The 16,861-nt window shown below is 36.9% G+C and overlaps 1 protein-coding gene across 1 annotated transcript in view; it reads left to right on the top strand.

Moving 5' to 3' along the window:
- LOC145243916 (uncharacterized) overlaps positions 1-16,861 on the top strand; it is a 271,687-nt gene that overhangs the window by 180,655 nt on the left and 74,171 nt on the right. The window contains exon 2 of the mRNA XM_080107028.1: positions 8,215-8,242. Coding sequence (XP_079963154.1) covers positions 8,215-8,242 — 28 coding nt within the window. The remainder of the gene's footprint in view (positions 1-8,214; positions 8,243-16,861) is intronic.

Genomic DNA, 16,861 nt, shown 5'->3' with positions numbered 1-16,861 from the left:
CAATTGTCACTATCCAGCTCTCCTACTCCCCGGGGAGCTGGTCCCCATTTCCCCTTCACTCCTCACATTAAAAATCGGCCTTGTGCCTAATTTGCTCGGTGGGGGAGCAAATAAATACCATCTGTTCCGACAGATGCTGCACTTAAGATAATTTGTACCAGTCAATGGAGGGGAAACCTTCTATACTGGGACAATTATTATTTTTGGTAACCAGAGTGCCCCCTTTTTGCCTACTTTTAAGGGAGCTGGTTTTATACCTCACATTAAAAACGGCCTTGTGCCTAATTTGCTCAGTGGGGGAGCAAATAAATACCATCTGTTCCGACAGATACTGCACTTAAGATAATTTGTACCAGTCAATGGAGGGGAAACCCTCTATACTGGGACAATTACTATTTTTGGTAACCAGAGTGCCCCCTTTTTGCCTACTTTTAGGGGAGCTGGTTTTTACTTCACATTAAAAACGGCCTTGTGCCTAATTTGCTCAGTGGGGGAGCAAATAAACACCATCTGTTCCGGCAGATGCTGCACTTAAGATAATTTGTACCAGTCAATGGAGGGGAAACCCTCTATACTGAGACAATTATTATTTTTGGTAACCAGAGTGTCCCCTTTTTTGCCTACTTTTAGGGGAGCTGGTTTTTACCTCACATTAAAAACGGCCTTGTGCCTAATTTGCTCAGTGGGGGAGCAAATAAATACCATCTGTTCCGGCAGATACTGCAAGCTAAGACTAGCTATGACTAGCAAAGACCAGATGTGGGGGCAACCCCACATGCCTGACCATTAACCAGCTCCCATTTCCCACCTCTCGGGAGCTGGTCCCCTTTTTCCCTTCCCCCTCCCTTCACTCCTCACATTAAAAATCGGCCTTGTGCCTAATTTGCTCGGTGGGGGAGCAAATAAATACCATCTGTTCCGGCAGATACTGCAAGCTATGACTAGCTATGACTAGCAAAGACCAGATGTGGGGGCAACCCCACATGCCTGACCTTTAACCAGCTCCCATTTCCCACCTTTCGGGAGCTGGTCCCCTTTTTCCCTTCCCCCTCCCTTCACTCCTCACATTAAAAATCGGCCTTGTGCCTAATTTGCTCGGTGGGGGAGCAAATAAATACAATCTGTTCCGGCAGATACTGCAAACAAAGACCATATATGGGGGAAACTCCACATATAAGACCTTGGTCAATGTAGGGGCAACCCTTCATACCAATTGTCACTATCCAGCTCCCCTACTCACCGGAGAGTTGGTCCCCATTTCCCCTTCACTCCTCACATTAAAAATCGGCCTTGTGCCTAATTTGCTCAGTGGGGGAGCAAATAAATACCATCTGTTCCGGCAGATACTGCAAGCTATGACTAGTTATGACTAGCAAAGACCAGATGTGGGGCAACCCCACATGCCTGACCATTAACCAGCTCCCATTTCCCACCTCTCGGGAGCTGGTCCCCTTTTTCCCTTCCCCCTCCCTTCACTCCTCACATTAAAAATTGGCCTTGTGCCAAATTTGCTCGGTGGGGGAGCAAATAAATACCATCTGTTCCGGCAGATACTGCAAGCTATGACTAGCAAAGACCAGATATGGGGGCAACCCCACATGCCTGACCTTTAATCAGCTCCCATTTCCCACCTCTTGGGAGCTGGTCCCCTTTTTCCCTTCCCCCTCCCTTCACTCCTCACATTAAAAATTGGCCTTGTGCCTAATTTGCTCGGTGGGGGAGCAAATAAATACCATCTGTTCCGGCAGATACTGCAAGCTATGACTAGCAAAGACCAAATGTGGGGCAACCCCACATGCCTGACCTTTAACCAGTTCCCATTTCCCACCTCTCAGGAGCTGGTCCCCTTTTTCCCTTCCCCCTCCCTTCACTCCTCACATTAAAAATTGGCCTTGTGCCTAATTTGCTCGGTGGGGGAGCAAATAAATGCCATCTGTTCCGGCAGATACTGCGAGCTATGACTAGCAAAGACCAGCTATGACTAGCAAAGACCAGATGTGGGGGCAACCCCACATGCCTGACCTTTAACCAGCTCCCATTTCCCACCTCTCGGGAGCTGGTCCCCTTTTTCCCTTCCCCCTCCCTTCACTCCTCACATTAAAAATTGGCCTTGTGCCTAATTTGCTCGGTGGGGGAGCAAATAAATACCATCTGTTCCGGCACATACTTCAAGCAAAGACCATATGTGGGGGAAACCTCACATATAAGACCTTGGTCAATGTAGGGGCAACCCTTCATACCAATTGTCACTATCCAGCTCCCCCACTCCCCGAGAAGTTGGTTCCCATTTCCCCTTCACTCCTCACATTAAAAAATCGGCCTTATGCCTAATTTGCTCGGTGGGGGAGCAAATAAATACCTTCTCTCTCTCTTTCTCTCTCTCTCTCTCTCTCTCTCTCTCTCTCTCTCTCTCTCACACACACACACACACAAACACGCTTGGTCTCTCTTTTGTCCTTCTCTTTTCTTCTTCCTCTGTATCTCATTCTTTCTGTCGTTTCCATCTTTTCTCTTCATTCCGCTGTAATCCTTCCTCCCCTATTTCTATCGTTCTCTCTAGAATTTTAATTTAATTTTTTTTTTTTAATTCCATTGACGCAATTTCATTTAGTGCAAGAGGTTTTTGGGGAACATGTTTGACTCTTGTTAATCCGAGATTTCCTGTAAAGTTTGGATACTAAGCTCTGTCAGCATGCCTTCCTTTTACAGAGGAACTCTTGGGAACCACTAAAAGACACAAACAGGAAGACTTTAACACTTTCCACCCGCCCCTGTTCCGCCAATCCCACTTTCCACTAACTCCCCCATACACTCTCTTCCTCTCTTTCACTCACTCTCTCTCTCTCTCTTCTCTCTCTCTCGTGTTTTTCTCCTTAAACTTTTTTCTATGATGTCTATATTCTACTGCCCTATAAATTCCAAACTACGCTCATTTAATTTATGTTCTCAACCAACCAAGACAGTTGATGGAGAGCAATTGGCTTAGGGGATACAATTCTGAGTAGCGGAAGTCGAACCGAGGAGGAGGAGGAGGAGGAGGTTACTAAAGATGCCAATAACTTTCTGCTAATCAGTATCGTTATTATTAATTCGTAAATATTTCCGCCCACCCTACGCAAATATTTCATTTTAAATATTCCTCTTTGTGATCGACTTTTTTTTCTTTTTTTTTCTTTCATGTTCACCCCTAACAAGGCATATCGCCACTTGGACGTAAGGGGTTACTATTTGGGACCGTGCCAAGAAAAGATTAACAAGATGTTGGTTTATGCTACATTTAAACTTCTGCATGTCAGAACAGTCAGGGAAGTAGGTAGCAGAAAGGAAATTCCAAAGTCTAGATGTTCGAGGGAAGAGACTATTAGAGTAGAAAGCTTTCTAGCACTTCGGGACCTCAACAGTGAAGTGGTGAGATTTTGTTGCTAAGCATTGCCAAGGCCGCTACAAAGAAGGGGGGCTCTCTCTACCGTGCTAGAAAGCTATTTACGCCTGAAAGTATCCTGTACTTCTATAAGACCACCATTCGCCTATGTATGGAGTATTGTTGTCACATTTGGGTTGGTACCTCTGCTACTAGTCTCTCATTCCCAGAAAGGGTTCAAAAGAGAGTCGCCAACATGATAGGTCCTGAACTATCATCTAAGCTTCAGCCTTTGTCCCATCGACAAAATATTTCATTCCTCTGCCTGTTCTACAAGTATTTTAATGGTGAATGCTCCGACGAACTACAAGCACTTGTACCCCCTTCGACATAAATACCTCCGGCACACCCAACAAGCAGCCAAATCCCACCCCTGCACAGTAGAGATCCCTAGATGTAAGAAAGCCTTTTAATCTAAGAGTTTCTTCCCCAGAACTGCTAGACTTTAGAGCTCCCTTCCGGGATTCTGCTTTCCCAACTGTACTGACATGCAGAAGTTCAAGTGTAATGTGAACAGACATCTTACTGTTGCTCATCTCCCTTTACTATCCATGCAACATGTCCCCCATAGTAGCCCCCTATTTCAAAGTGGCACTGTGCCTTGTTTGGGGTAAAAATGGAATTTAAAAAGTGGGTTTGTCGGGGATATGCACGTCGAGGGAAGGAGCACAGATGCAACGAGCTCATCAGAGCACATTCCATTAAAATATTTCATTTTTTCCTAAATGTTACTGTGACAATTGTTGGGTGGATTTCTGTCAGAGTTTTGTTTCATTTTCGATTTTTTAGTGATTATCGAAATTTCAAGCAATAACTTTCTGCTAACCAGTATCGTTATTATTACCCCGTAAATGTTTGCCCGCCAACCCATGCAAATATTTCATCTTTAATATTCCTTTTCGTGAGCATCTTATTGAATTTATCTGATTATTATTAAACTTTTTTTGTTGTTTACTATCTAACATGTTCGGGTGTCCCTTTCAAATCTTACGATCTTGAGCCAAGACGTTTGCTTGGTTTGTTTTCATGTTTATCTATTCAGAAATATTTGTCCATCTAAATTTTCTATTATCTACCTGTCGACCGGCTTCCCTGTATTATGCCTTCAATACATATGTTACATAGTCCCATACTAGAACGCTACACGTGACCAAACAATCTCAACACTTGACATCTGATAATAAGAGGATATTGGAGAGATGCGAGTGAGTTCATGCAACTCTGTGATACTGATGTGATCCGATAGTTTATGATCAATAATGATGCTTGTGATGTCGATTTGGTATGTCTCTACTTTCTGATGTAGTTTTACTGTCCAGTTGTTTCGTTCAAATTCGTATAAGACTCCAGGAAGGGCACAGGCATTATAGATTTTCGCTTTCATTTTGTATGGCATACGTTTAGAAGTCAGGCCGGTTTTGTTTCTTGTGAAGGCGGCCTAACCTAAGCCATACAGCAATATTTAATTTCATGATCAGTTCGGTCAGTCACTCTTTAATATTTTCAGCAACTGTAATTATGTCCCGTTTTTTCAAATATATTACTTTTTCCATTTCATATTATTTTATGAAATACACAGTGATCTTTCTGTTTTGTACTTTTGTTCAGCACCAAAAAGACAATTTGCAAGTGAAATGTAAAGGGCTACTTTGATAACTGCCAGATTTTTATAGAAACAATCTGGATCGGGACAATGATATATATAAATACCGTTACAACACAAAAGAGGAATAATATTTATTTGGGGTTCCAACATCTGGCCAATCGGGAAACATATCTGGTCCATTCTTTGGGGGGGGGGGTTCTTGACGGAAAAGCTGCAATGGACTTTCTCCCCAAGAATGATAGGGTTTTGTTTTCAGCAACATTTTATTCCAGGGTGCTTTCCCCCTTTTGGAAAGCTGCAACGCTGATTCCTACATTTGATAGTCGTTGGACTCCTCGTTTCTTCAAGAGCCATTATGACCATGTACTTTATGTATCTGGCAGTGTTCTTAGATAGGTTTTGTATCGGAACGTCTTTAGTTTTGAAGTTATATAAATAAAAGTATCAACAATCGAAAGAAAAATCCAATGAAAGAAGGAACAGGCGATTTGAATCAAAGTTAACACCTTATACAGCCTAACATCACAAGTGTATTTGAGAAGTTTTATTGCCACACAAGCAGAAAGGCCCGGCATATAAAATCCACTGTATGTTCTTTGATATGACAGAGGTGCGTTCGAAATCAATATTTTTGTTTAATTGCACCATGATTCTTGACTTTTTCATTTTAAACTTAAATTCAAGCCATTATCACTGCACAAGCAGAAATGCTAGGCATATAAAATCAATAGTAAGTTCTTTGATATAACAAGGGCGCGTTCAGAATGAATGTTTCTGTTTAAAGCGCAATTGAAACATGACACATTACTTTTGAATTTTAAACTCTAATTAAAGCTGTTATATATAAAAATAATTTTATGAAATCAACAGTAGGTTCTCTACAGTGCAATGTAGATAACAATGCGTTGGGGTCTAAGTCAGTGCGAGAGGCATGTAAAGTTTCCTCTCGATGAACCGCGATGAGTTCCCAACTAGAGCAGGCAATCAATAGATTTGACTGAAAAATAAGCGATTTCATCGATTTCAATGACAATAAAAATATGGGAATGCGAATCATTCGTTGATCATCATTCAATCTCGGGCAACGCCGGGTCTACAAGATACTAGTCTACATGCCATACATTCCTATACTAGCAAGTATCCATCTCTGTTGTTGCCCGGGAATGAATGAGTACCTCTGTGCACGTTTGTTCTCAACCTCCATCCCATATTAACATTTTTATGCATACTTTTTAACTTTCTATTATTTTCACTTTTCAAGTCGTAGATACAATAAAATAAAAACATGGTTTGTTTTCTCTCTTTATGGGCGTCTAGCATCAACGCAGACCCCACGATATTATTTTAAAACCCTGAAAGGAATTTCATCATTGGATTCAATGTAATAATAAAAGTTGTATTTGTTGAGCTTTTTTTTTTCAATTGCATGTGTCCATGGATAGAGGGAAAACGCACACCACAAATATAGTATAGATATGTCTGTCCCAGTGAACAGCAACATTTAATAGTTTTGTGTTGTGGTGCCCACCATACGGATAATAATCAACTCTTTTACTTTCTATAAAGACCGAGAGAATACGTTTTTCGGCATTAGCACACAGATTATAATACACAAGTTATGCACACTTGGCAGTCGGACTGACGTATAACCATACTCTTTATTTGTTGTATTTTTTTTCTGTTGAATATATTTTGTTTTTTACTAAATACTAAGTTGTGTCTTTCTTCCGGACCTTTACTAGTCCATAACATTTTGATTGAAAATGTCTTGCTAAACTTGTTTTGAAATGTATATTATATAAGATATACATCGAGAGCTAAATGCACAATCGCACGATTTGCTACGGATTAATTCGCATTAAATTCGAAGTATACGAATGGGAGGCACGTTTGGTAATTTTCGTTTATGACTGTCACAAATGATATAATGGATCCTCTGTGTTTAGAATTGAACTTGCGTTATATTTATCATGTATCATATTTTGAAAACAATTTAAACATTTGGAACATTGCAATTATATTGACATGAAAAATTTTCATGATTATTTATCATTTTTAGACTGGTTTCATCATATTACAACATTTCGCGCAAGACAACTAAGGCGTTAGTTAAAGTGGTCTAGTTACTCTGAGGTTCAAAGTTCAATCCTAGGCAAATGCAGTAAGGCTATTGATCGAGTTAACAAAAAGAATATTATAGGGCTTAACGTTAACAGAGAACATGAATCGGAACAGATACATTGAGGGCATTGCCAAGGCTGCTGCAAAGAAGGTGGGCTTTCTTTTTACCGTACTAAAATGTTACTTATGCCTGAGTATCCTATACATCTACCAGGCCACCATGCGCCATGTATGGAGTATTGTGACCACATTTGGGCTGGTGCATCTGCTACTAGTCTGTCATTTTTAGACAGGGTTCAAAAGAGAGTCGCCACCCTAATAGATCTCGAACTGTCAGCTAGGCTTCAGCGTTTGTCCCATTGATGAAATGTTACATCCCTTTGTCTGTTTTAAAAGTATTTTAATAGAAGATACTCTGACGAACTTCAAGCCCTTGTTCCACTTTAACGTAAATACCCCTGACAAATCCAACAAGCAGCGAGGTGCCACTCCTACATAGTAAAGATCCTCAGATGCCAGAAAGTCTTTTGCTCTAATACTTTCTTTCCTGGGAATGCTAGACTTTATAATTTCCTTCCGGGTCTCTGCTTCCCTTATTGTACTGACATGCAGAAATTCAAATGTAATGTAAACAGACATCTTACTGCTCAACTTTCTACATAGGATTCCTGCAAAAATATGCCCCAAATAGTAGTTCTCTACATCAAAGTCTGTCTTGTTCAGAGTGAAAATGCAAAAAACTGATACTCACGAAATAAAAAATATGTGATGTCATCTCTTTATGATTTAATCTAGTGTGCACGGGGACAAACAAGCAGGATCCAGATAGTTTTAGTGGTGCATTGATAGAGATTTATATTGAAAAAATGTCACATTGGATACAAGCCTCTTTTAGATTTTCTTTCTCTCTGGAACGAAAACTATGATGTAATTTAATTCTGCCCCATAGACTCATAAAAAAAATAACCAAATATTTTTATATGAATTTTAAAAATGTTGAATATTTGAGTTCGGAGAGCGCATACGTTTTATTAAAATATTTTTTCTCTCTTTTTTTTTTTTGTAGGTAACAGTTGAAAAACTCAAAGAACCAAGTAAGCATTCAGTTTTTTTTTTTTTCATTTTTATTTATTTTTTTTTTCATGAAAGTCAAATATTATTTTAGAGATGGTAATTTTTTTTCACACGCAAGTCCACATTTTTTTTCAATTTTGTTCTAGCTGGGGATGAGGCCTCCTACACGATGTCAGGGATTCGCTCATCATCTCACCCATTCAACTAAAAAATCATTGTAAGATTCTAACCGTCCCTTTAAGTGCAATTGTTTGTATTTCTTTTGCACTTTGTTCACTGGGTATATTTTCCAGATAGTTTTTAAACTTGTTTTTCATGAGTCCAGTTGGTTATATAATAACTGAAATGATAGAGACCTTCTTAAAATTCCAGTTTCTTTTTATGCCGTACATAAGACCTTGGTATTTCACTATCTTTCCCCTCTTAGTTCTGTTCAATCCAGCATCATTGGAGACACCAACTTCTACTACTTGCTTCTTTCTCCTTCTTTTCCCATATCACTATGTTAGGCTTAATAAGTATGTGACATAAAAAAATTGCCATGTTGACCAAAATAAATCTTTTTTTGGAGTAAATACTTTAGATCCATTATTCATTTTGCTTTTCGTAAAAAGGATTTTCTCTGTTGCTCTTAAAACTTTCTCACACCTGAGGATATTCTCAATCTCTACATGTCTACCCTCAGATCATACCTGGAGTACTGTTGACATATTTGGACTGGTGAGTTTCTCCCATTTGAAGATTCTTAATAATATGAAGAAACGTATTTCTAATTTGATCAGCACCACCCTTTCCTTTTCTCCCCAACAGTTTTGGTGTCCTGGATATGACCTTAAACTATATCCGATGGTGAGGCCCCAGCTTGCGAGCTTTGGAGAGTGTGGAGCCATTCTTTAATTGGCATTGCTCCCAGGTCTACTCTGACCCAGAGTGGTAGTACCTGTTAGGGTCCCAACTATGGATTAAATAGAAATCGACTTGAAAAAAATATATATTCTATTAAAAAAACATTCTTCAAAATAACCGAATTTGGCATTAAATAATCTGAAATGGGTGGATATGCCGTAAAACAAAAAACAAAAAAAAAACGAACAAACAACCAACCTTTTTCCCACAGATGTGATGTTGCTAGTCTCAGTGTTGTTTTATGAATATTATTATGCCATGTGTTCTTCAGACTTCTTATCTATTTCCTGCTTCCTTTGTTACAGCTCATTTGACTCGTTGGTCTAGTGGTTCAGTTTGTTGCTTTGATGCCTCATTTTAATTCCAGTAGCTTCTTTCCAAGAACTACAAGTTTGTGAAACTCTCTTCCTGTTAACTGTTTCCCTCCTTTTCAAGACTAAGGCCAAGGCATCTTCTGTTTTTGCGATAATAATTTTCCATTCTTGTTAACTCTTTACATAAAGTGGCTTCACGTCTAGTCTGAAGCGATTTCTGTGAAAAAAAAGAAAAATAACATCCTACAATATCTAGATCCATCAATTTTGGGTTTTTTTTTTTGTATTTTTATAATAAAACGTGTGAGAGTTGAAAATAAAGCAGAAATGACCGTGCTTGTGAAGATTAGTGATGTTTTAAATCAATGCAGTTCAGGTTATAACATTATTACGTACTTATGTGTCATGTCAAAATTAGATATATTCCAAAGATTGTGAAAAATGATCTCGTAGACGTGCTAGAAATAGTTTTACAAAAAAAATTATCCGTGAATACATATTGCCATTTTGTGTGTTAAAAATGGCAAAATTATAATTATTTAATAAAAATGACTGATTGCAGTTTTCTCCCCTGGATCTTGAGAACTCTTCAACATTAAGACATACGATATAACTCTATAAATCGATAAACTCGATCAGTTTTATTTTTATTTATAATTATCTTTTTATTGGATTATTTTCCATGATTTTTTAAAATTTATACTAATTTTGACATAACACATAAATGCGTAATCATGTTTTCACCTGAAATGCGTTGATTTAGAGCATCACTATTCTGCTAAAGCACCGAATGTTTTTCTTTCTTTTTACAAGTCAATATTTACAAATTCGTACAAATTAGTACTTTTTTTTGTTTTTTTGTTGGTTTTTTTTTTTTTTTCGATTCAATTAGTATTGTTACTATTGGTTTCTAGAGACATGTACTTACAGGAGGGACATCATAAAGGTCGTTAACAGAAGTGGTGCTAGGGAATCAATTGGATTTGAACTTGACACAATCAGGTCGTCAGTTACGACCTTATTCATCATCAGCATCAGCATCACCATCATAATCATCATCATCATCATCTCTGATTATTTAAGCAAAAATGTTTTCATGTGAAGCAAATTACTGAAATCCCCTGCAAACGAACCAAATCAAAGGGAAGTTACCCATACAGGAAAATAAATAAAACATTTATGTTTCCTTATATATTTAAAAAAAAAAAAAAAAAAAAAGAAAAGATTATCGTCACTTGAATTGCAATGTGCCATATATAATCTTGCAAGAGTAGCAATAGTAATATTAGTAGTAGTGACATTATTAATAAAGTTTGTTTCTTGACCTGGAAGGCTCCTAGGTTTGGTGCTTATTCCCATTCTTATCGCATTCATCATCATAAAAAGATTCTATTGTTAGCATTGAGTTCCCGATAGTTTTCTAGTCAGAATTCTTTCTTGAAAGACATGGGATATTTACCAGAAAAACAACGTGAAGGTTGCCAACATTCTGAAATTGATTTTGTGGAACAGACTGGATTCGAACTTCAAACACCCAGATCGTCAGTTCGTGTCGTTAACCACTTGACTATCGTTTTATTAGCATGACGCATGGCCTAAACCATCTTCTTTAGAATAAAATTTACGAATCCAAAAATAATGAAAAATTCTTAATTCACAGTTTTGGGATCTATTTGATGAAATAGCATAATTTGTTCAGTATATTCATATTATATATTTTGTGAAACTTTTCATAGCTGATATTATGTTATTAACTTGAAAAAGAGATGCCCCAAAAGGTACAACAAAATACAAAAATATAAAGCCAATATCAAGAGTATTCATAAATTAATGTAGTTACCACACATTTCTAACATCTCATTCGATTTATCAATAAGCGTTTTAGTCACATATTTATAAAATTCATCAGGTTTTTCAGTTGAAAACATTAGAGATTTTTTCGAAATTGTCATTCCAAAAACTTATCTACAGATGGAAAGAGAACATAGAAAAAGATTTAATTGAAGATACCTTTCACACAAAGAGAAGGACCCCTGTTTCGCCTGTCAGGTGACGAGATGTTGGACGAAAAAAATTAAAAGAAAAACGTTTGTAGACGAATTCTTTGCATACATATATAAACTCATACCTCTGTCCCATCGCTGAAATGTGGCATCCTTGTGCCTGTTTTACAAGTACTTCAATGGCAAGTGCTCTGACAAACTCCGAGCATTAGTACTCCCTCGACAGCAATACCCTCGACGAACCCGGCAAGCAGCAAAATCCTACCCCCACTCTGTAGAGATCCCTGGATGCCGTAAAGCTTTTTTCCCTTGGACTGCTTCACTTTGAAATTTCGCTCCCGGGCTCCTGCTTCCCTAACTGTACTGACATGCAAAAATTTAAATGTAATGTGAACAAACATCTCGCTGCCCAACTCTAGAAATAGTAATCCTGCAAATCTAGTTCCAAATAGTAGCCCCTCACGACTAAGTAGCCTTGTCCCTTGTTGGGGTGAAATGACAAAAAATATATGGCATTAATTTGCATATGAGGAGAATAGCAGCTATAAGGCGGACAAATTGGAGAGAACACACGTCGCATTTTTGACAGCCGGGAGAAAGAGAGAGAGAGAGAGAGAGAGAGAGAGAGCATAGACGTTGAGAATTACGTTTTAAGTTAAGAGGAGTTAATAGAAATTGCGGCGTTGGTGAGAAAGAGTTCTGATTCTTTTTTTTTATTACATCTATTATATTAACAATTCAATGAATCTGACATTAGGTTTTGTGTTGTTTTATTGCTGTTTAAAACACTTAATAGAATTTTCGTTACAAACTGAAACGTTGATTGTAATATCTATTGTAATTTTAACCTTTTATGACCTGAATTATGATGTAGATGATTAAAAAAATATTTATTGTTAATTTTAGTTAGTTTAAAGGGTAATATGATTGTCTTTAAACTGGAAAAATTATGAAGTCTAATAGTTAAACTACCACTGAGAAGTTTTGCATTTTGTAAACTTACCTTTATTATTGATACTGCTTAAAAAGGTGTTTTTAGGACAACAAACCGAATCCTCCAGTCTCTGAGACAGATGGCGATAGACTGAATGTAAGTAATGGACAGTTGTAGTCTGGAGGTATCTGGCATCTACTCAGATACTGAACTTCTTTTTTTTTTACACGGTGGTCACCATTATCAAGGCCCGGAAGCCACTTAGGGATAAGGGTTATTGCAAGTACAGTACGTTAGTGTGGAGATTTGATGAAGTGTTTACTTAAGGGGGCGGTTCATTAGGAATTTGTTTACGTTGGACTTGAAGACATCCAAGTTGTAGTCAGGTGGGAAGCAGGCAGACGGAACAGAGTTCCACAGGCGTGCAGTTCTCAGAAAGAAGCTTTGTTCATGGAATCCCCGTTTTGATTTAGGCACAGATAAAGAGTGGGGGAAATTTTTCACAGTGGATTCAGCTAGACGGGTGTTTTTCGTGAAAGATTGGCGAGGGGGGACCAGAGATTGGAGTTCAGACGAGCACCTGCCGTGGAAATAACGATAAAACAAGGATAGGCTCGCAACGTCTCTTCTGTGGGAGAGAGGTTGCAGGGTAGAGAAAAGGGCATCGCCCACTAAGCCACGAAGTCTATTTTTGTACTCTGTCAAGGCAGGATAGGCTGTTTTTAGCAGCTCCTGCCCAGAACTAATACGTACAATTCCCACTTTAGTTATGCCTATATTCATTTATTTACGACTGAAGCAATTAGTTCGACACGGTCATAAAGAGTTAAAAGTCCTAATAGAACTTCCGTCACAACCTGAAACATTGATAGTAATATCAATAGTAATTTTAAAAGACACGGGCAAATAAACACCAGACAAATTCGCTTTTATTTTTATGGATTTTCTTTGTTCTTGTAAGGTATTAGTCTCTCCTGCAGAGATATTTCTGTTTAAAAAAATCTATTCAAGTCATAAATAACCAAAAATTACTTTGGCTTAATTTCACGTTTAGGTTTGCCTTCTGCTCCACATGTTGGGCCACCTGCTATGTTTTTTTTTCTTCTTTAAATTTGTGCTGGAAACTCTTAACTTAACCGACTTCTTTAGCAGACTGAGGTAGGTAGCGCTAACTCTGACCCTGCCACACACCGCTAAAGTAAACTGATTTATCTGTATTCTGTATTTTTGATAAAGACATTTTTATTGCACAAATCGTAAAACATGCCACGAATGAATACGGGTGCACTTTGATAAAAAAAGAAAATTAAAGGAGGCTAAATCGTGAGTTTGAATACTTCGATGTTCGTGATATATTTTTATCCAAAACTTTCACTGATTCCTAATTGTAACTCGTTTGCTTACTGGTAAGCCACCACTTATTAAGGCCAAGAGTAACTCGAAGATAAGGGTTAGGAACAGGTAAACGTTAAATGTTACGGTCAGAGAAAAACGCAAGAAAGAATTCTGTGTAGACTACAAATGATTTTATGCTGCTGTTTTTGTTATATTTTACTAAAAAAGATATTATTTCTATTTAAAATCTAGTTAGTATTATGCATGTACAATTGAAAAAAGCAAGCTTGAAATTTGTCACCATTACGTGAATAAGCCGAAGCAAAACAAAATGGCGGGTAAATTTCAACTGATGTCGTATTTATCTAAAAACGAAACACTGACATTGGTATTAAAAGTCTACTTTTTTTCTATTTAAAAATTATTAAAACGAACTTATTAATATACTCGGCCATAGATATGCGAGCAACTTAATGAAATAAACTAATTTGCATATTCCTTTAACAAACGAGCGCCCATTAATTAGATATCCATTTTTTATGTTTTTACATTAGATAATTGGTTTCATTTAACTATTACGCTTAATTCATGTTATGTATACTTTCTACAGTGTGCATAATTGCAAAGAATTTAGAATGAAAACATGCTAGAACATCGACATTTATATATATATATACTAGCAAAAGTACTCGTCGTTGACTGGGTTCAAAAACAGCCTACAGAAAATGGACTCTGATTTATGAAAGTTAGCTTCGAATTCGGGGGTATCCAAACACAAGCAAAATATTATGAAAGTAAAAATAAAATAGATAAACCCCATTATTTATTATACCATACCTGTTCACACTGAAAGACTTATCACAATATTCTGTGGATCTATATTAAAAAAAATTTGTTAAACTTTGTGACATATTTCCATTCTATGGAGGTCAGGCGCGAACGAACCCTCCATAATTTTATTATACCATATTTCTTCAAACTGAAGCATAATTATCAAAGTATACTTACGCAGATAGCTATGAAAAGTCTTTATTAAAGTTTGTACCTATTTCCATTCTATGTAGGCCAGGCGCGAACGCAGATCCCACAATTTTATTATACCATCCCTATTTAAGTGAAAACACACTTATCAAAGTATTCTTATGTACATCTATATCAAAAACACTTGTAAACGTTTTTTTTATTTTTTTATTTTTTATTTCCATAGTTTGTGGACCAGGCGCGTACGCAGACCCCACAATTTTAATGAATCATCATTATGCCAGATCAAACATACCCATTCCTGTGTCTCGATACATCTCCTATCATTATATGTGGTCAGTTTTCTATAATAGTCAACCATATAGGAGCCTATTCGTGACCAGACACACACACGCAGACGTTCAGCTTTATATATATATATATATATATATATATATATATATATATATATATATATATGATTGTTGAGCTGGATTACATCCGACAATATGAAATAAAATGGAGGTGCATTTTATCATTATCTATTTTTAGACTCCATTTTATCACCTATTCTTATTTTTAGACACCATCTTTTAAATAACTGCGCTATTTTATCCCAATTCAATTATTTCTAATTTAAAAAAAGATTCTTTTCGTAATCTCATGTCATTTTATTTATTTAATCTATCACCGCTATATTTCCAAACACAATTTTTTTTTTAATCTCTACGATATTTTATCTTTTAGACGTAATCCACCACACTAGTTTACTCTAATTTAGTTTTTCTCTCATAAAATGTATATACATGTATATATGACATCTAATTTACATAAGGAAAACACGCTGCTCTCCCCCATCATTATATATAGCCCCAATCCTCCGACTCTCTCGTCAATGACCATCCCTCTTGAAGAAGCCCGCATAAATCGGGCGAAACGTTGAGTATCCAGGTCCTGCCACCTCCATTTTATTTCATATATATATATATATATATATATATATATATATATATATATATATATATATATATATATTATGTATAAAAGTGACCGAGTGACGGTGTGTGTGAAACGTCTCTACCAGACTCTTCTCTGAATATTTGGTCTACAGACTTAAAACTTGATATCTAGGATATTTGGACATCGGGAACACTTTCGGTTCGGTTTTCAGCCTGTAAAAATAGCTGCTAACGGATCCAAATTGAAAAAAAACACACGGTTAAACTTGGCAAAAGTAAATTGACTCTTCTGGCCATGTTTGCATAAGGTTGTTTAAATTGTAGTCTTTTTTATCCATCTGGCGATAGCTCATACGGTTACAATGAAAGCTGAAGCGCTAAATAACGACGAAGGCTTAATATTTTGATGCTGATTCCAGCTGATCGCGCCAAAGTCATTTTTCTTTTAACTTTTAAAATCATTACTATATATATTTAATACAATATAATAATCAATAGAGAATTTGCTTTATAATAATAAATATGAAATCGGCATAAATTAAAATATCATATTGAAGCGTATTCTACGACCAAACAACGCCACACGGCCTGCTAGTAAATAACAAACACATTGACATAAAAAAAATTTTTCGCTTATACAGATTTTTTTTCTGGCTTTCTTTCTCTGGCTGAGACCTTAAATGTTTACTGGATAATATTGGTTATTTTAGGATTTCTAATCATTCAAAGTATCTTTGTCATTTTCGTTTGTCAATTGCTATAAATATTGTGATATAATGGAGGTATAATTTATTTATGTACGACTTTGGATCACACGGACTTTTTCAGATTTTCTTGTGTAGTCCGCACAATGGAAAATTGTTATTTAAATGTAACTTTAGGTCTTTAATACAACACAAATACAACAGGAACACAATGAACTAATTAATATTTAATAGCATAGTCTTTCTGCAATTTGACAGCCTACAATCTTTTGGGAATTCCTTCAATCAGACTGCAGCAATACTCCGGGGGAAGGGCATCCCACTTTTCTTTAATTTTTGTCGAGTGTTCTTCCAAATTTGAAATTTTATCATTGCATAGCTGTTGCTTGATGTAATGTTATACGTTTTCGATAGCATTGAGGTCTGGAGATTGTGCAGGACAATCCAAACATGGAATATCATGCTCTTCCAGGAACCTCTTGACATTGCTAGCTGTGTGAATGAGAGCATTATCCTGCATGAAG

Source organism: Euprymna scolopes, chromosome 22 (assembly GCF_053919585.1).
Source record: "Euprymna scolopes isolate OS-2025 chromosome 22, ASM5391958v1, whole genome shotgun sequence".
Lineage (NCBI taxonomy): Eukaryota > Metazoa > Mollusca > Cephalopoda > Sepiida > Sepiolidae > Euprymna > Euprymna scolopes.
The sequence above is the reverse complement of the archived record's forward strand: the minus strand, read 5'-3'. Positions and strand labels throughout refer to the sequence as shown.